Source organism: Drosophila sechellia, chromosome 3R, assembly GCF_004382195.2.
Source record: "Drosophila sechellia strain sech25 chromosome 3R, ASM438219v1, whole genome shotgun sequence".
Classification (NCBI taxonomy): Eukaryota; Metazoa; Arthropoda; class Insecta; order Diptera; family Drosophilidae; genus Drosophila; species Drosophila sechellia.
Genome location: NC_045952.1, coordinates 26,047,589 through 26,067,999, shown reverse-complemented (window position 1 = coordinate 26,067,999; position 20,411 = coordinate 26,047,589). Strand labels below are relative to the sequence as shown.

Genomic DNA, 20,411 nt, shown 5'->3' with positions numbered 1-20,411 from the left:
TAATATCTTAAATAAATTGGCATAGTTAACATCATTCATTTTTCGTCAAAAAGCCATAGCTGTGCGCCCTCATCTCTATCAACCGTAGTTGCTAGCCAACACCTTTGCAGGCGCGCTTTGCAACACTAATCGCTTCAAAGATGGCGTCACTTCTACGGTGTTTGTGTGAACGATTCTAGTTGCCGCTGGAGAAAATTCGTAATTCTCGCATAAAGCGCACCTGCCGGCTACCAAAATCGATTGAAAAGCGAACGTCCCATATTGCGGCGCGATAAGCGGGTGAAATTGTGGCAGTGCGTGAGCGATAGACCGTTAGAAAAGCAGTGCAAATTGGAAGTCCGGATGCTCGAAGGTGTGTGTGTGCGTCGCTTTTTTTGTGCAGTTTTCAGCTGTAGTCGGCCAACAGTGCAACGCAAACATTGTGTTCTAAATTACATAAAGCAGGGAATTTCTGCATGAAGCCAACCGAAAAAAGGACTAAGAGGAAAAAATTAGGCAAACAGAAGGGGAGCGAGTGCGACAGGGAAGGAGGGATAGAGAGCGAGCGAGAGGTCGATAACGATACCCTTGTTTGGTTATCGCCCTCGATAGGAAACAAAAACGGGATAAGAACTCAAGAGCAGCGGCGTCTTTCAGTACGCCGGTGTGCCCGTGCGTTGGATGGTATTTTGCGGTATTTTAATGCATTTTTGGGTCTGCAGTGTGACCGTGTGTGGGAGAGAGCCACCTGAATAGAGAGCGCGACGCGCAACAACAGTTTCTGTGGTGAGTTGAAACGAAACTGACCACGCTCTCACCCAGAAATCTGGCACAGTGGTCCCGAAACAAAAGCCAAATGAGTAATCGCAACTGGGGAATCAGGTTAAATATCAGCACCAAACAATTGAAAGCTAGCTAGACGAAAACAATAACAATAGTAATACTATTCGAAGTTACTAATACTAAGCAATAGGCAGCAGGCTTTTCGTTTGTGTGTGCCTGCTCCCTCTCGCGTATAGTATATACCCATGTGCCAGAGAGAGCAAGCCGAAAACGAAAAGAGAGCGAGAGTCGGGCGAAGGAAAAAAATATCGCCACAGTTGCCGTATGCCGCCTTCGTCGTCGGTTGCAAAAGATATAGAAATCTTTTATATACACACATACGCAGTCGGTTTTTAATAAATTCTGCAGCGAAAATTCCAAGCCCGAATAAAGAAGGAGAAATAAAAGGCAACTAAACAAAGCCGAGTGCATAATTAAAGCCAAATTTCCAAGGCGAATGCAAATTTTTCAAGTGCGCAGTAAGCGGCTAAATCCCCAGACGCAATTCGGTGTTTCAAAAGTTTTAATAAATAAATAAATATGTAATTACGCTCGCCATCCAGCCCACACACAAACGCACACGCATACACGCACGCAATCGGTTAGAATTCGTATGAGCATATATATTTTTTACTTATATTATTTTTAGAATATCGATTTTGTGCCGCGTGCGTGTGTGTGTCTCTCTCGCACCGAGTGTGTGTGTGTGTGTGTGTGTGTGTGTGTTTAAAACATACATATTTATGATAAGTGTGTGTGTGAAGCAGTAAAATGTGTTAAGAATTATGTTCATATAGACACAAGTTACCTAATCTTACTGCAAAAATGAGGAAAAAGGCAAAATAGATGAAAGGAATCAACAAACCGAAGTGAAGCGAAAGATAGAGCAAAGGCAACAGCGAAAAGAGCCCCATCAAAACAGCTGCGCTCTCTCACCTTTTACTCATCCTCCCATCCTCTCTCTCTACCCATTCACATTCTTACGCTTCTCCCATTCCCCGATGTGCGCCCCACTCGCTCACACACGTACGCCATTAAAGATCTTTGTGTATTTTGCTTTGACACCGCATTTACATGTGCTGACCCCACTTGGACAACACCCCCCGACCCCTCCCTCCCATTCGCACCCCCCCACCCGCGCGATGCTTTGTGCAAAATTCTCTCGTGAACTACAGTTCTAATTCAATTATGCCAACTGCTATACACACATCCACAGTGAAACCCAGCAAGCAGCGCTAAAACGCCAGCCAAAAGCAAAGAAAAAACGAGAAAAAGCATCTCCGTGACGTAGGCAAACGCGAGAAACCGAAACCAAAACCAAAACTGAAACTGAAAAAACTGAGATATCGAGCAGACGAGAATCACTAGCTCTGAAGTCGAGAAAGGTATGCCAAGACCAACGGAAGTTGGCCCACAGCGAATTCGATTCAAATCGATGCCATTTTGGGCCAAAAGCTCGCTCCATTTCCGTTCCATGCTTAACCCTTGGATAACTAACGTGCCATAAATGTAACTACTAGAAATTAAAATTCAAAAATGCTCAAAAAACACTGAAAACTGAAAGAAGGAAGTCTTCAAATACAATAGTAATCTATTACCCATTTTTTTTTTTTTTGACCAATAGTTAAAATATCAAAATATATACACATCAAATTGCTAAAGTGTTAAATCAAACATAATGGCAATTGCCAACGTCACCTCAATATAAATGTCTTAACAAATTAAATAAATGTGCCCAAGGGGTTAAGCCATAGCCACCGATTGAAAGTCAGGCAAATAACTGGTTCTAATTGATTGAGTGATTGCTGGGCTAGCGGAGGGTGAAGTGGGGGGCAGAACCTGCTCGGCAAATTAACAAGTTCCAATTGATATATACGTGTGGGGACACACGAAATTCGTCGAGCCTACTCGAAATTAGCATAAATGTGTCAAAATGGTAAATCAATTCGAAGGGGCAGAACTATAGCTCTATATAGATATAGCTGTAGCTGTCATCGCGGTGACAAGGCCCTCGATTTGCCCTGGAATTAAGCCAGTATATATTATCGCTTTAATTATAATCCATAATCCATATAGCCCACAAGGCAACCCAAGCACGCCCAGCGTAAAGTTCCCAAATCGAACGTGACTAGGTTGCAATTAAGTGACGATGAAAACAAGATCACTGTGCTTTTCAGCGCTTCGATTTCCAGTTTCTAGCTGCCAAACGCTTTTTATTGTTCATCCAAGCGGTTTTGTGTCACTGTCTATTGCCAATTGAACTTGGCTTTGACGTCGCGGATTTCTAGCACTTGGAGGATGCAACTCCTCTTCAAATAACAGTGCGCAAAAGTAATTAAAAGTTGAGGGGGAAAAACCTATAAATCATTACCAGCTTGCAAAATGCTCTGCTGTAGGTATAAAAACTTTTTTGTACCATGCCTATTGTTATTTATGTTGTTGTGTGGCCAGGGCGTTTTGCTGCCAGTTTCGTTGTTTGAATTCAAATTGGCAACAACAGACGAACTATAAACAATAAGATTGAATGACCCATTTAATCTATAAGAGCAAAGTTTCTTCCCAATTCCGATTTGTCTATATTTGGCCGGCAATGAACCATTTTCCCGATGACCGACTTCTCGCTGAGACATTTTCTAGTGCATTTCCCTGGCGTGTTTTAGCTTCTGAGCAATTTTAACGAGTTAACCGATGCAGTCAACCCAAATAAGTGTCATGCCAGCCAGCGTGTGCAACAATTTGTGAGCTCACTTATTGTGTTTTCACTGTAAGAGGGGACCAAGGGAAACGTAATGCTGCCATAAAATGCCTCCGCATACGAATGTGCGCATATGAAGCGCTCCTCCTTGCGGAGCTCCCAGTGTCGGGTGAAAGACGAGAGCTCTATTATAAAATTACCAAGTCTCTGGGGCATTACTATGTGCCATGTACGTACGACCTGCTTTGCGATTGTTCACCTTTTTGTCGGCGCTAAACGCTGACAGCCAAACGCACAGTTCGCTGGCGGCTTTAACTTTTAGCCTGGCCAACAAAGTTAAAGAGCGTGCTCAGAGGCAATTTGCCTTTTGGCCTGGCCATAAGTTGACTCTTTCTACGTGGATTTTCCCTATGCCCGCTGAGGCTTGGCCACCTCCTGATGACCACAAAAACACAGTCCACTCCACTCGCTTTTGCACATCGCTGGCTGTCTGTTTTGACATAACTGACCTCACTGCACTGTCTTCCCTCACATTTTCCCCAGCTCGTTATGTACGGATTTCCAAATTTCACACGGAGGAAAAAAGTATCTGAGATACAACAAGATTCTGATTGCGCAACTGGTTTTTGCTATTTAGGAAATGTATTCTTTCTTTGGTTTTTTGTTTTCCGAAGTACCATTTTCATCACTTTGCATCAAAATGTGAAGATTTTACTAGCCAATGTGGATATTACTTTGTATTCCCGAGAAACTTCACTTCCAACTTGTTTACCTCATTTCCACTGACCAGCTTGCGCCCAAAATAAAACCGAAACTCATATTTCTTTCAACTCCATTTGAATGCGATCCAGATTCACTTTGTAAACAAAGCTTTTGTTCCGTATCGAATTGCTTCCCATAGATCGAGCGAAAATATGTATCTTTGGAACGACGCTGGCTTCTGTGCGAAATTCTCGACAAATCGCTTACTCAATCAATTTGCAGTTCGAGTTACTTGTGCCTTTTTCTTCCACCCACTCTGGGTTTTATTTTTTTGTATTTGACTTGAAAATATTTTCGTTATTTGCAATGACCAGTTCGCCCGAAGCGAAACTACAGTCGTCTGGTCAAAGCTTTTTGTTTGATTGTTTGTTTGTTTGTTTGTTGGTTCTATTGGCAATTGAGAATCCGTTCCGCTGCAGCAGCAATGGTAAAAAAATCAATTTTATTTGCTAGTTTGTTAGGCGAATACGAATACCACTCGTATTTGTACAATTTGCCATGTATGAACATGGGCATATGCCAGGAGCACTCTGCTCCAGTGTAAACATCGTTGGCACACCGCAAATTAATGACCGTCTGAGTGGAGGCCAAATGTTTCTCTCATTATAATTAGTAGGCGACTGTCTGAAGCCCCAGATTTTAGCCTTTGTTTTGCAAAATGTTTGCATTTTTTTTATACATATACTTCGCTCGGCTCGCTAACCAGAAGTGAGAAAAAACGTAAGAAAAGGCGCATTTTTAAGCGCTGAAAATTCAATTAGCCGCAGTAAACTTAAAAATAACCGACTGAAAAGCACGAACTAGAATTTGAACTCAAAGGAAAGCAATATATTGCATGTATATTGCATGAATTTCCCAGCAGAATTGCAGTCAATTTGTATCGTTACAACTAGATAATTTATGATTCCTTAGTGCAAATATTGATTTTCTGATTGGAAGAGAGCGTCAGTGGAACATGGCCATTAAATTTGCTATCTACATGTTTTAATTGATCTATCTATTAGCTGAACATTCCGCTTGTCAGCAAACATTTTGCAAACAAATACCAAATTTTATTGCAAACCAAGTACATTTCCGCTCTATTGACCTCGATTGCCAAATTTTTGGCTGTCTTTTAGCACATAATAAACTGACATTTTTAAACAGCTCAACATTTAATCGATATTGTTAACTAATTAGCAAAACTGTTCGGTTTTTACCAGGATAATGCAAGAAAATCCACATGCATTTGTGCTGCTGTCTAGCAATCTTTGCAAATATTTATGTATATTGTTTGTTTTGCATTTTCCCACCTCTGGTTTTTCTTTTGCGGCAATTCGATGACGTTTTCCATCGCACAGAAAGTATAATTTTAGATGTGGGAAATTCGGTGGCAGTGAGAAATCATTTCGCTGATATTTTTACAGCCAGTCGAGTGGCAGGGGGCATTAAATAAATTTCCGTTTTATATAGAATTTTCCCTCCATTTGCAGTGCAGTTTGGAGCGTATGAAATTTATTTTCGAAAAAATATTCTTAATTTATTTTCGCGGGTATTTATAGAGCAGTGGAAAAATCTTTTGGGGGCATGAAATCATACGACCTTGAATTTCGCTTCAGACCAAATGGCCGTTTCACTATTAAACCGCTCTTTATTCTCCGTTTTGTTATGGCCACAATGCTCGATGGCGTCTAAATCAATAAACAACGCACTCGAATCGGCGACAGCTGCTGCAATTAAATATAATCGCATTGCACAATTAATAATTAACACTTGCGGTGCGCCATCCACGCAAACAATTGACTATAAATGTATATGTATCTAGAGCATTTGAAGGAATGCCCCGGCAGGTGGCAAGTATTTGTTTTCGTTCTGTATCTGCTGCGTATCTTATCTGTTTCACCCTGAGATACATTTTCCTTTCTTTTACTTTGCTTTACTTTACTTCCCTTTGTTTGTGTGTGCGCCGGCCGTGTTTATGCGACATTTTTGCGCTGATTTTGATTAGGCGGCAGCCACGCCCACCCACACAAAACGCCCGCTTATCACGGCTACAAATCGCTTAATTAAAAAGGCACAAAAAATGAAAAACTGAAATGCCGAAAGAGCGAGCGAGAGGAAGGAGGTGTGTGCGCTTTTCATAACAAAATTTCCATGCTTCGGCATTTGGCATTGAATTTGCACTGGCACACATTTTTTTTCACTAAGTAGCAGCATATACGCAAATCTGAACACTATATTATATATACATATATACTATATATATAGAGAGAAATACCTCTGTAGGTGGTGACGCTATGGGCAGGGCTATATTTCATTGAACTGAGCCGTCTGGCGCAGAATTTGCGTTCTTTCAGCCTTATGTTTCACTCGTTTTTTTTTTTTTTTTTTTTGGTTTTTTTAATTAGTCCAAAGGCTGTCGCATTCGCCGCGTGTCTTGCTCTTAATTATTTAATTAAATTGAGGAAACTGTTGTGACTGCCGCTGTCTGTTTGAGCGCTCCACCTTCTGCGATTTCGTCATTCGGTTTTTGTTGCTCTTGACTGGGCTTTTGGGTTATGGGTTCCCCCATTTAATAACAATAGACAAAACATACAGCTGATGCAATTAGTTGTGGACTTGTTGTGTACACACATTGTCAACTTATTTCGTGGCACTTTCTCTTTCGCTTTCGGCGCGGCAATAAGTTAAATTGAATCTTATGTAAAAACCAGAAGCACATGGCACCTGCCACATGCAGCGCAGTTATGACAGATGTGGTAATCAAATTAGAAGCGGACCGCTGATAAGAATGCTCGGCAATTAGAATGGCACACTTGGACGGAATCGAAAAGGAGATAATTTGGTGATAATTTATAGAGACGTTCTTGGTTCTTCCAACGAAAAATGTATTAAGTGGGTATTCTTGAATTCCTCAAGAAGCAATGCGCTTAGGAATTCCACGAAAGTCCAAGTCCCAGGATTACTTTAATAATATTTGTGAGAAATCGCATTCCAGGAAACACTTCCTCTTGGACATTGAAGTTTCCTTTGCTTTTCTCTGGCCATAATTAAGCACAAATACCGGGGAATCGCACTAATGTCACTGCAACCAAAAGAAAGTGGAGTCCTTGGTGGCAAGTGCAGTGGACAAACACTTGCTGCCGCCCACGCATTTGGTTAATAAAAATGCTCAATTGCGCAAAAGGAAAACACTCTGCTCTGACGTAGACTGCTCACGGGGCACAATGGTGGTTATACCAAAAATAGAAGTATAAACGGGGCTCTCTATTTCGGTGACCCATAAAGTGCTGCTTTTCCCACATTTCCCGCACGCTCGCTTTTCCTTTTGTGTCATTCGTGTGAATGTCGCATTGCGTGCGTGGCTTTCATTTGAACTTTGGCGAGGTGTTTTCACTACCAAACGCGGGGGCGCCTCAATTTATGGGAATTTTAGTTGCGGCTTAGCTAAGTGGCCTATCAATAAATTGAATCATGTTGTCAATTGAAGTAAATACAAAACAAAGGCCTCGAACGTGGATTTTTAGCCATTTGCGGCAGATGATGGCGAAAAGCTAGCTGTGTGGCCATATTCATGCTGATGCATCCGACGGATGCATTTTATTTCGTTGAGCTTTATTAGCTGACAACTGCAGAACTGCAGCTACCCTTTTATCTCCGCCACGCAAACACTCTCTTTTTTTTTCTTTCTTTCTTTTTATTGCCAACTCGACAAACATCAATCGATAGTTTGGCCAGCCATTGTTTGCCTGCCATTCAACTTGGCCAGCAACTGCCATCGAGTTGCCAACTTTGTCTTCTGGCCAAGAAGAAGAACTACTCCTTCTTCCGCCTGCTGGTTGTTTTCTAATTTAATTTATTACCGCTCCCGTTGTTCATATTTTGCTTGTTAAGTGTCCTGAATGTTTAATGGCGTTTTACATATTACAACAAGTTTACATATTACAACAAGTTTACGCAGTTAGTATGCCCCCAAAGTGACCCAATGCCCTCGGAGGTTTCTTCTAATTTCGTTGACTTCGCTCTCTGCTGGCCAGAAGAAAACCCATCGCATGCGGTGTGTGTGTATCCTGCGCCAAAGTCAACCAAAACAAATCAAAAATGCAGCCCACAGAAATGTCGAGTGTTTGCTGAGTTTGGTGAGGAAAAAGCGAGGCGTTCTCCTCTTTTTTTTTCCAAAAAAGAATGAACAACAGCAGTGGCTGAAAGTTATTTCCCTGGTCCCCTTATGTTGACTGACTGACTGACTGACCACCCACTCGTGACATTTGCAAGTGTGTTTTCTTGGCTCACTTGGGGAAAATCCCCCCTGAAATCATATATACTCGTATATGACGAAAGTATTCTGGAAATGATTGTAGGCAAAAGCAACGCCTCGAATTCTAATTTGATTTATGGCATTTCATATTTTCTCAATGCACATATAGCACATATTTCACATATCTGCAACTTTTACCTCTTGTTTTTTCTATGTATTCAAGTATTCAAAAACTTGCTTTAAAATTCAAATAAAATATTTCATATTTTATGCTTACAAAAGATGCAAATGCTGATTGCTGTATGATTAATATATTTTCTGTTTTTTTTAGTGCGTACAATTGTTTAAAATTGTTGCTCGCATGAGTCACTATTTTGTTGATAAATAACATAATATGATAAAGGTATGGAATATTTCTATTACTAAATAGTAAAAGTTCCATTGATAAAGAGTGTCCTCTTTAGTTGAAATTAGACTAACCTGACTACTACAACTTGCAGTTTGCGCATTTAGTTGTGATCAAGTGCTGACTCATTTCTCTCAGTGTGTGTGGCTGGAGATGATGGTCGTGGACGCCTGGAGGGCGAGTGGACCAAGCCGAGTGGTTGGTTGGTTACATTGTGCTAACTTTCGCCTCTTGTGCAGCAGCTGATGTCGCTGCTTTTGGTTGCCCTGTTGATGTTTTTGCCACGGCTGTTGATGTTGCTGCTGATGGCCTGACTGTGGCATGGAATCTTATAAAACTTATTGTTCCATTTCCTTTCACTTTATGTAAATTAAACAGTGCATTATTCTTCCATATGTATGTGTGGGGGGTGGTATCCACATACATGTGTATGCACATGCAGATATTTGCATTTTGCACTTGGCACATGTGCCAAGTTATCTACTCTTTTTTTTTCCTGTTGTGCCTCCCCTGCGTGTTGTTTGCTTTTCGTTAAACAATGCAAAGGGTCGGAAAAGCTGTTGCATATGCAAACTTAATGGCTCCGCGCTGATTTGATTGATTCCACGATCTCAATGCACAGGGGGACAGTGTGTATTCACTGCGATAAGGTCAAGGTTTCATTTTGTATTGAAATGACCCATATTTACAAAGCGCTTCACATAGTTTTCATGCATTTTCATACATTTTCTAGTTAATGGAACTTGAGAGCAAGTTTTTAAAGTGCATTCAAAAGACCGCCCACAGCAAATCAGGCTTTCATCGATGATTACCGTTTAGAAATCAATTTCATGCTGGCAGCTTTGATAATTTCCCAACTACGTAGTAGTGGGCACGCAATCAAACGCAGTTTACAATTATTCCCACTAAATTTCGATGTGCATGCCAGTAATTTGATGCATTCGCATTTTCACTGTCATGCCCTGCTGGCGTTGGAGCTGGAGCTGGAGAAGGAGATGGACTGGAGGAGAATTCTCACCGACCATGAACTCATCTCTCGTGCGTTTCACAAAAGGATTTTGCCAAGTGCCCCCCATGTCTGTGTGTATGTGTGTGTGTGGATGGTGTGTATGTGCATGTACTGCGTAGTTTTCCACAGTTTTTCCCGCTTGAAAAGCGTCTTTCTCCACCGCGACTGCAGTCCCCGATTCCTTAGACACGTTTCAAGTACGCAGCGAAAAGCGAAAACAGTGCGCAATATTTTCACACTGACGAGGAACGAGGTTGAATGTGGCAAAGGGGGGAAAATTCTGCTTATCATCGCGTCACTTTGCATTACATAAAGCCGAAAAAGTGTGAGAAAACCCCTATGAAAACTGCGAGTTTGTGCACTAGATAAACACTAAACACACAGCCCTAGAAAAGTAATTTGGACTGACTTAAAATCCAACTTAAATGCAAAGCAAATCGGAGCATTCCAACTGAATACCCAGTGTAAACAAACAAAAGGCAACAATGAATTCGAAGGGCCATAACAAAAATCAATACAAATACGCATTAACTATTTGCCAGCTAATTAATGCATTGGAATGATGAAGTACAAACAAGAAAGCTGAAAAACCAAGCCAGTAAATATGTAGAGGGGTTTCCCTAAAAGGCGCACAGCAATTATTATTTATGACAAACTCAAATTACGGCTACAGTTACTGCAAACACAAGGGTAATTGTTTAAAAATAACAAATTGGTTAATTCTTGAAAATAAACACATTCATAAATAGTTGATAATAAAAACAATTTAATCATTGATAATGAATCCGATTAGTGTAGCTCAGATTAAGATAGTTAGACTCGGGAGCAAACTATTGCGTGCGAAACGATTTGTGATTTGTGATTCACAAAAGTTTATAAGATACTTAGGCATGGAGTAATCAAATAATATGCAAGTTTCCATTTAAAGCAACTGATGGGGAATGCGGAACAGTTTGGTTTAAGTTTATTGCAAGTTTTGGTAACGTTCAAAAGCTGTTCTCGCCCTCGAACATTTTATTTAGCTTATTGATTATGGCTGGGGAACCAATAGACATGCGTCAAATGCATACTCTCGAAGGAGGAGGAGTAGGAGGAGGCAGGATGAGCTGTACTATATAGTACACGAGTGTATGTGGGTGGGATTGGGTACATTCCGGATAAGTGACAGAATAGATTTTATCGGCATAAGCTGTCTTCGTGGAAAACTTATAGCTTTCTTTACTGCATGTGAAAACTCAGTTTATCTTAAGGAATCAAGCTTATCGATAAAGAAGTGTCGATAATTTCGATAGGAATATCGATTGGGCAATCGTAGCTTGCCCATCTTCAATTTGCAAGAGGCGGCTTTGGGTGGGAAATTAATTTCCCAGCGATGAGTGGGCGATGGCTGCCGACTGGCGCTTAGTCATTAGATGACCAAACGATGACTGTATTCCAGTGGTTGGGCGGCGAAAATCTTATAAATGCCAGCAGAAAACATCGAGCAAGCAAAGCAAAGCACGGCCAAAGCAAAAGCAAAACAAAACAGCAGAGGAGAACCGAAGTGAATAGCAGCGGATACAAAGCGAACTTGTCTCATTATTTTGTGAGCCGAGCCGTCCGGCCATTTGTTATTGTTTTCTACGATGATATGCTGGGGAATTTCGCTACCACTGTCGAGTAAATAATGTCATAAGGTCACACGCACAACAGCACAAATTAAAGGGGGAACACTGTACGGTGGGCCTAATGGTCAGCCATTGTTGCTGCTGGTTTTTTTTTTTTTCGGTCATTTGTCTTGGGACATTTAGCTGGGCTTTACTGTGTTGTTGGGCTGGCCTGGGCTCGGTTGATGGTTTTATATAAAATAGCATAATAAATGGCCAGCCCAGTCTTCTAGATTCGCTATCGCCACCGCCACCGACGCTGCTGCCCATATTAAATGTCACATTGGGGGCTGACATTGTTTGCTGCCAGGTCGCCGGCCCAAAGTGAAGGTGATTGGAACAAATTAAGGCGAAAAAACAGTGCAGAAATTCAATTATAAACAGGGCAGCGCGTTGAAAAGCGCTGACCACCGCCACTCAGCGTGGAAAACGGGTGGAAAATGGGAAAAAGGAAAGCAGCTGTGCAAACTTTTCACTCGCACCACCCACTGTCACTGTTTTACTCTTATTTTGCCTTTCAGTGAGTTCCGGCTGGCCACTCACACTCAATCACACACATGCGTATTTTGGTTTGTCAGACACTGAGAAAAAAAAACGAGAGAAAGTCGTTTAAAATGGAAGTTAGTAGCTCCTAATTAATTAGTAATTAGATTGCACTGATCAGAATCATAACAAAAGATTCGAATGTTTTGAATCTATTAAACAATTTTAATATCCAATATTCTGTTGGAGTTTTTTTCCCAAGTGTAGAGACGCCTACGCGTCTCGGTTTCCATTTGCACCGGCAGGCAGGCAGGCGGGCAGCTGGCCGAAGCGAAGTTGATCGCATTTACCTGTTTGTCACTCATACGCCTTGTGGTCCCAGTCTGTTTTATTTGCCAGAGCTTGGCTCTTTTATTTTCAGCTCTCTTGCATGTGGGTGTTCCTGCCGCCGAGCTGAGCGTGTGTGGTGTGTGTGTGTGTAGTGTGTGCGACATGTTAAACATGTTTTCGCTTGGAAATCAACGGTGGGCCGTCGGTTTGACTTGCATTTGTGCAAATTTGTGTGCTTAACTGGAAACACTGAACAAGTTCCGCAATGTCGTCCTCGAAGTGAAAACTGTGCAGCAGCCACAGACTTAGACACACACAGACGCATATGTGGCACCACTTTCCTGCCATTTCCCTGAGATTGAAGTTCAACCTGGGCCAGTTGATTTCTCCCCCTTCGAAACGAGCCATGCAAATGAATGAGTTTTCCCAGCTTGTGCGGCGCGTCCTTCATTTGGCTTCATTTCCGTTGAAGATGACAGCGGCATCTAGTTTCCGGTCAATGGCTTTTCCGGGCTCGTTTTGATTTAATTTACACGCCATGCTTAATTTAATTTAACAGTCAGTTACAATTCGCAGCCGAACACAAGTTGGCCAAAATCTGGGCTTTGCGGTTGGTAGTGTCCAGCTGGCGAAGTCCATTTGGGCCTCTCGGTTATCGCGGTCTGCCAGAGAAAGTTCAGCTGGCGGGAATGGAATTCAGGATTCAGCGGTTGCTCGCTTGCTATGTGTCAATCAATCAATGGGTAGACAATGGGTTTCCTTAGTTGCTCACTGAATCTATTAACCTGAAACTTTTCAATATAATCATGCCGAAATGAAAAGTTACCAATTCGCAGTGCTCTTTTGAATTTGAATGCTCAACTTGGCTTCTAGTGCTGGCACAGTCACAGTCCCTGCTTTTTATCAGCGCTATCTGTTATCTGGTAACAAAGAAATCACTGGCAAAGCCTTTATCTCCGAGCGCACATACAAGCATTCAAACGCACGCGCCAAGCCAACGATTAGATACACCTGAATGTCTCATTTTATGGGGGGAATGGCGCTTTTTCGTGCCTTTCGCTGCGGTGTCAATTTTTGAGTAATTTACAGCGATAAGAAGCGCCTATCTAACCAAAGCCCATACGTTTCTGTTCCGATTGCAGTGCATGTGATGCCAAATATCCATAAAACGCAACAAGGAAATCGGCAAACGTGAATTACTATGTGAATGCAGCAAACGGCAATCAGCAGTTAGCCAGCAGCAGCAGCTCTCCCTCAGTTAACCAAATTGATGTGCCATTCAGGAGCAGCAGCGCAGAAAGAAGAGGATCAGGATCAGGATCACATCAGATCAGATCGGAGCAACGTAGAAGCTAAGCGAGAGTATTAACCAGAGTGTAAGGCGCATCGCAAATGCAACAATCCCTCCAGTAAACAATACAGAAAGCAAAGTATAGCAAACACAAAAAGAAACAGGTGAGTAGTTGACTGATAAATGAGCGTGATGAAGTCACCGTGAGCTAATTGATTGCCCCACTTAATTCCAGTGTACATACAACTGTAACGAATTTAAGCAACAAGCAAGCGGCTAAGGAAGAGTATAGACCCAATTCACGCCCCCGAGTAACCGTCTGATAAATGCCAAGATAAGTCGTTACCGCTTTAAAACCGCCATCAACATTACCCAGCAACAAAAGCTGATCCAGCAGCTCCAACAGCAGCAGCAGGCGATCGCTTTCAGGGGGAAGAAACCGAAACAGAAGCTGAAATTGCAGTTGCAGCAGCCGTTGCAGTTGCAGTTGCAGATTGGTCAGGAAACGAACGGTACAGGCGGAGGAGGAGAGGAGGGAGTAGAGCTGTTGGGCTTACCCAAAGGTAGCGAGAACAATTGCAAGACGCCAAACTCAACCGCAAAAGTCGCCAACATAACACATAAAATTTTCGGTTGGCTACGCAAGACACGCAACAAACGGCCAGTCGAGATCCTCCACAGCGATTTCGGCGAAGACGGCGACGAGGGCGTTGGCGAGGGCAAAGGCCAAGGCGCAGGCGAGGGAGGAGGAGCAGCTGCCAGTGCAGCTGGCGGTGCAGCCGATCAATTTCCAGTGGCAAGCGTTAAAAACAAAGCCGGCAAGCTGAATACCACACAGACAGCCACGGAGAACGCCATCGATTCAAACGAACCCAAATCTGAAAAGATGTCATCGGGCACGTTTGTGGATCGAATCGACCCGTTCGCCAAACGTTCGCTCAAGAAGAAGGGTAAAAAAAGTCAAGGTTCCTCGCGCTACAGAAATTCTCAGGATGTTGAGCTGCAGCAATTGCCGCCATTGAAAGGTATGTATCAAATGCATTCCAAATTTACGAATTTAGCAATCTAATCATTGTCCATTCACACAGCTGATTGCTCCAGCCTAGAACAGGAGGAGCTGTTCATTAGGAAGCTGCGCCAGTGTTGCGTGTCCTTTGACTTTATGGATCCCGTGACGGACTTGAAGGGCAAGGAGATCAAACGGGCCGCGCTCAATGACCTATCCACCTATATAACACATGGGCGCGGTGTGCTTACGGAACCGGTTTATCCGGAAATAATTCGTATGGTAAATATCCCCACTACCACAACTATTATCAAACTGAACTATATCGCAGTTAATTAGATTATAGTTATGGAAACTAGCTCATGATTACTTAATAATGTTTGTTTTATTTTTACCAGATTTCATGCAACCTATTTCGAACGTTGCCACCCAGTGAGAACCCTGATTTCGATCCCGAGGAGGATGATCCGACACTGGAGGCGTCCTGGCCACACCTCCAGCTGGTGTACGAGGTCTTTTTGCGGTTCCTGGAGTCGCAGGATTTCCAAGCAACTATCGGCAAGCGTGTGATCGATCAAAAGTTTGTCTTGCAGGTGAGTGCAAAATGTCGCATAATTAAAGTAACAACTTAATTAAGTAAAAATCCATATTGTTTAGCTTTTGGAACTTTTCGACTCGGAGGATCCTAGGGAGCGGGACTTTCTGAAGACGGTGTTGCATCGCATATACGGAAAATTTTTGGGACTGCGGGCTTTTATACGAAAACAGATTAACAACATATTCTTGCGATTCATTTACGAAACGGAGCACTTTAATGGAGTCGGTGAGCTCTTGGAAATCCTTGGCAGGTATGTTTTACTCATTGTCTTCTCATTATACAAATGTTAATTAAACTCATGTTTATTTGAACAGTATCATCAACGGATTCGCCTTGCCCCTGAAGGCCGAACACAAACAGTTTCTGGTTAAGGTCCTATTGCCACTGCACAAAGTCAAATGCCTGTCACTCTATCACGCTCAACTGGCGTATTGCATTGTACAATTCCTAGAGAAGGATCCATTCCTTACCGAACCGGTGGTGCGTGGCCTGCTGAAGTTCTGGCCCAAGACGTGTTCCCAGAAGGAGGTCATGTTCCTGGGCGAGATTGAGGAGATCCTCGACGTGATCGATCCGCCGCAGTTTGTCAAGATTCAGGAGCCACTGTTCCGTCAGATTGCAAAATGCGTGTCGAGTCCACATTTTCAGGTAAGTCAACTCGTCTGGTTTAGTTGAAATGGTACATAATATAATTCTGTTCCTTCAGGTTGCTGAGCGAGCTCTTTATCTGTGGAACAATGAGTACGCCATGTCGCTAATCGAGGAGAACAACGCGGTCATCATGCCGATCATGTTCCCGGCACTATACCGCATCAGCAAGGAGCACTGGAATCAAACCATCGTGGCGCTCGTATACAACGTTTTGAAGACGTTCATGGAGATGAATTCGAAACTGTTCGACGAGCTTACCTCCAGTTACAAGGCGGAGCGGCAAAAGTGAGTGCTAAAGCTGGAGTTTCATGGCGGCAATGATGAGCATTTTCCTCTTCTCTTTGCAGGGAAAAGAAACGTGAGCGTGACCGCGAGGAGCTGTGGAAGAAACTGCACGAACTCGAATCCAATCGTTCTAGTGGGCGCACCGCCGGCGGCAGCGCCACGACATCGAACAGCGCAGCTTCCGCGGCGTCAACGTCCCTGCAGCCACCCAGCTCCGCTGGCCTGAACTCTCATCAGCAGCAGTCGAATAGCGGCAGCAGCGGTAGCCTGTCCAGCGGCGGTGCCGGCGGCGACAATAATCCTGCGACCACAAATGCGAAAATCAAACAGGATAAGGCGGACAACTAAGCAACGCGAGGCGCGCCGGAAACTAACAATAAAACCAAGATCAGTAAGAGCGTAAGCGTAACGCATTATCCGATATCCGTAAACGGCAGAGAGACAGCAAGCAAGCAAGCAACCACATCTAAAGGAGAAATAAATAGTTATACTAAACCACACATATGCTAAACCTTAAAACCAGAAAATATAAAACTAAAACGTATACTCGATTGACAAGACACCAACCAAGCTGGCCAGACCCACAGCTCGCTTGGGCGGCTGTTGAAGGAGGTAGAACCGAAATCTGGATCGGGATCGGGATCAGGATCAGGATCGGGAGCTGGATCAGATCCCAGGGCGTGTGTGTGTGCGCGGTAATTAAGAAGCTTGAGTGCGGCATTAAAGAAATCTTTATAAATAATGTATCTTACAACTACAGCAACACACACACGTGCGCGACACGTATAAATATATATTACAAAGGAAGAAAATAATTATTAATTACGTTTAAGCGAAAAGATGTTGAATAAAGAGAAATCATGTTAGTAAGTGAAAAGCAGCAGAGCGATAACTATAACGGATTGACGATTGTTGAAGCGCATTGAATATTATTAACTAAACATATTGCTAACTAGAGATCCTAGCATAGATCGATCAGCCATCCTATCCTATCCATACCCCCAACCAAGGAAACCACAGCACCCAAATCACCGAAATGTTCACATGCTAAGTAATCGCGTTCATTTGAAGATTGTAAAATAGTTGAAACTGCGCTGAGTCCTCAGACTTTAATTTTTTTTAAATTAACAAATTATCGAATTGCTCCATAGAACGGCGTGTCTTAGTGCAGACTTCCCACTGAATTGTATATAAATTAATCGAGAATTGTGCTCCCCCTCACCCACAATGAAACTTTGTTACTTAGCTTTAAGTGTTGCACACTCCGTCAAGACTTCTCGAAAACAGAAATTCCAACCATACCCGCTAAAGAAAAAGCCTGCGCAGTTACCAAGCCGAATCTGAATTCGAACCGTAGAGAGACATGAGAAAAACAAAAGCAAGTTTTAGTACATTGTTGAAGTTGCTGCTGCTAAACGGGCCAAGATGGACAGGGAGCCGGCAAATCTATAATTAGTTAAGAACACAATTGAATACCATACTATAACGTACGATAAACGCTGATCTATATAAATGTATGTAAAGTGTAAAGCGGGGGATACACAAAACTATATATCTCCCAGCTGAGGAATAGGCGCATGCGCGGAAATCAACATGTACTCGGCAAGAAATGATTACAAATATTGAGAATTGTAAAAAGGTTAAGCTAGAGATACCAATAACCCAGCAAAACGATAGTCTATAGAACAAGGTTATGGAAAATTCAGCTTGGCATACGTTAATTGGCATCTTGCGATACATTTCCACAGTCCACAGTCCAGGCTCGATATGCATCCCACACACTCTAGAAGCTCCTTTCCATAAATGTATATCTCTGCGGAGAGCGGCCCAGTGTCGAGTAAAGCAAATAGTTTGCAAATGCCTTTCAGACTCTTCTCGATTGAATTATCAACTCAACCTATTATTCACTGCTCACGGAAATGCGCACAATTGTCATTCGATTTGCTAAACAATACCTTCGATTGTAAATAATGTAGCTAAGTTAAACAGGGCAATACTTTTGGGCCGCTTTCCCAGCATCTCACTCTCACACTTAGCCGCACTCATAGTAAGGAAATATATAAAATTTATATATGAAATATGCTATTCATATGTATGTTTGTTCATTCAACTCTCACGCGCCCATTACAAAGTATAGCAGGAAAGCATGCATTATAGGAGCAAAACTATAGGGAAGTATCCACTAATGAATGTCTCTCATTAGGCGAAACCGCGAAAGTTCATATAATATTAATGATAATTGTGTCTGTGAATCGTGAGTTATTATACACATATATGTATACATATATTGCAAACAAAACCGAAAAATGCAAAAAAAAAACCTTAAAAACCTAAAGGAAACGTAAAAGTTAGCGTTATTATTAAATATGTTTGTAAAACGTCAACAATATGCAAGAAATGAAATTAAATGAAATGAAAAGCGAAAAAGCGAGCGAATGGCGCATAGAGAGCATCTAACTAAAGATTGGTCGTATATTTCGAAACACAAATTGAACCTAATGGCCTAAATACTAAGCGACGTGTGTAAGAAAGTTTTGCATCTTTATATTAGCGTGTAATTAAACAAAAGAAATAGCTAAACGAAGCCCAAGCCTAAACAGCAAACTACAACTAGAGCTACTACAAACTACCCACGAGTATCATCCCCATTAACCCACAATAGCGATCAGATCGAATCCTGTAGCCCCCGAGTCCGTTGAGTCCAACTGCCTTTCAAGATCCCAAGAAGAACACCAAATATAATGAAACACGACGAATGTTAAAACTCGAACAGGCAGCACTTCTCGCGACTCGACCTGTTTGTTATGCCCATCTAGTAACTAACACCAATCTCAGATCCTAACTAGCAGATCCGAAAGACGAGAGAAAAACACACGAATAGGACCCATCTCTAGTTAAAGTTGATGTTTGCCTAGGATGCCAATCAGCAAATCATAAAAGAAGAACATATTCAAATAACGCAAGTGTAAAAACGAAACCAGAAATCAAGTAAGCGACAAGCATTAGACTAAGATTAATGAAAAAATGTTGAAAAAGAATGCCTAATAAACGATAAAAAAAACATATTGTATAAGTCATAAGTGGTTCAATGATTATTGCCTATTCATCATTTCGTTTGTTTTGTGATCAACACCTTTGTTGCACTCTGAGTTAATCTGTTTAGTCCGCATTCGAAGTAAATGGTAACTTTAACTATAGTTTCTATTATTGTATTTATATGTATAAACAAATGGAGCATGTTAATTCGTAACTGCGGAAGCTGCTTTTAGAGCCAGCTGAGCGAAGAGGTTTAAGCAAAAGCAAAACTCGTTAAGTACTTTTAGAGAGAGAACCCTGTACTAACTAAGAAGTGTACTACAAATAAAGTCGCATTAACAACGTTGCATCCGAGATCAGAAGAAACACTCAATAAGAAAACACTTAACAAATGAAAATGCCCAGGAAGCAACAATAAGAGCTAAATAGTTAAAGCGCTTAAACAATATAAACACTATGGATACTAACAATGAAATGCGAACGGATAAATATATATGTGAATCATGTATTTTCTTATGTTCTAGACTTGTAAAAAAAACTATCGTATATGCCACACACGCTATATTATTACGTTTTTTAAACTTTGAGTTCTTGTTCTGTGTAGGCCAGTGTGCGAGGATTTCGATTCTTTTTTCCTTGGGTTAAAGGCACACACCACCCACTCCACCCACAATCACCCATACACACTCACTCACACACACACACACGACTAAACAAAATCTTATGCTGAGAGTAAATATAAAGATTAAATTATAATTACACAAACATAAATGGGAATAAATATATATATAGGTATATATAAACAGCATATATATATAAAAGGAAAATTATATATGGCGAAGCATCGGAAAACAGAGGTTTAGTTGATTGCTTTCGAATCCAGGCAGAAAGTATGCGAAAATAAAGTAAATTAACTAACTAATGGCGAGAGGCAGCAGAAAAAGAAAATAATTAAAATTGCATGGCGCAGGCAAAAACAAATATTTAGCTGCAAGCAGAATTAACCAAAAATGATTAAAAACCAAGTAAAAGAGGAAACAAAAAAAAAAAAAGAACACACACACACATAAACTGAATGAATGAGAATGATGAGCAAATCGGAGAGAAAAGAAGCAAAGAGATCAATCAACAATAAAAAATTAATAAATACAAAATAATTAACACAACGTGTTTGA

General features: G+C 41.7%; 1 protein-coding gene across 3 annotated transcripts; it reads left to right on the top strand.

Annotated features, from left to right (window-relative positions):
• Window positions 1-139: 139 nt before the first annotated feature.
• LOC6618683 (serine/threonine-protein phosphatase 2A 56 kDa regulatory subunit epsilon isoform) lies at window positions 140-20,368 on the top strand. Of its 3 annotated transcripts, none has more exons than XM_032723371.1 (10): window positions 140-352; window positions 2,018-2,186; window positions 13,512-13,824; window positions 13,896-14,685; window positions 14,749-14,948; window positions 15,065-15,259; window positions 15,324-15,514; window positions 15,579-15,912; window positions 15,971-16,200; window positions 16,263-20,368. In XM_032723371.1, the coding sequence occupies exons 4-10, from the start codon at window positions 14,547-14,549 to the stop codon at window positions 16,546-16,548; spliced, it is 1,575 nt and encodes a 524-aa protein (XP_032579262.1). In that variant the 5' UTR covers window positions 140-352; window positions 2,018-2,186; window positions 13,512-13,824; window positions 13,896-14,546; the 3' UTR covers window positions 16,549-20,368. The 3 variants fall into 3 exon arrangements, with proteins under 3 accessions (XP_032579262.1, XP_032579264.1, XP_032579263.1); XM_032723372.1 differs by lacking the exon at window positions 140-352 and adding an exon at window positions 1,085-1,343; XM_032723373.1 differs by lacking the exon at window positions 2,018-2,186.
• Window positions 20,369-20,411: the final 43 nt, after the last annotated feature.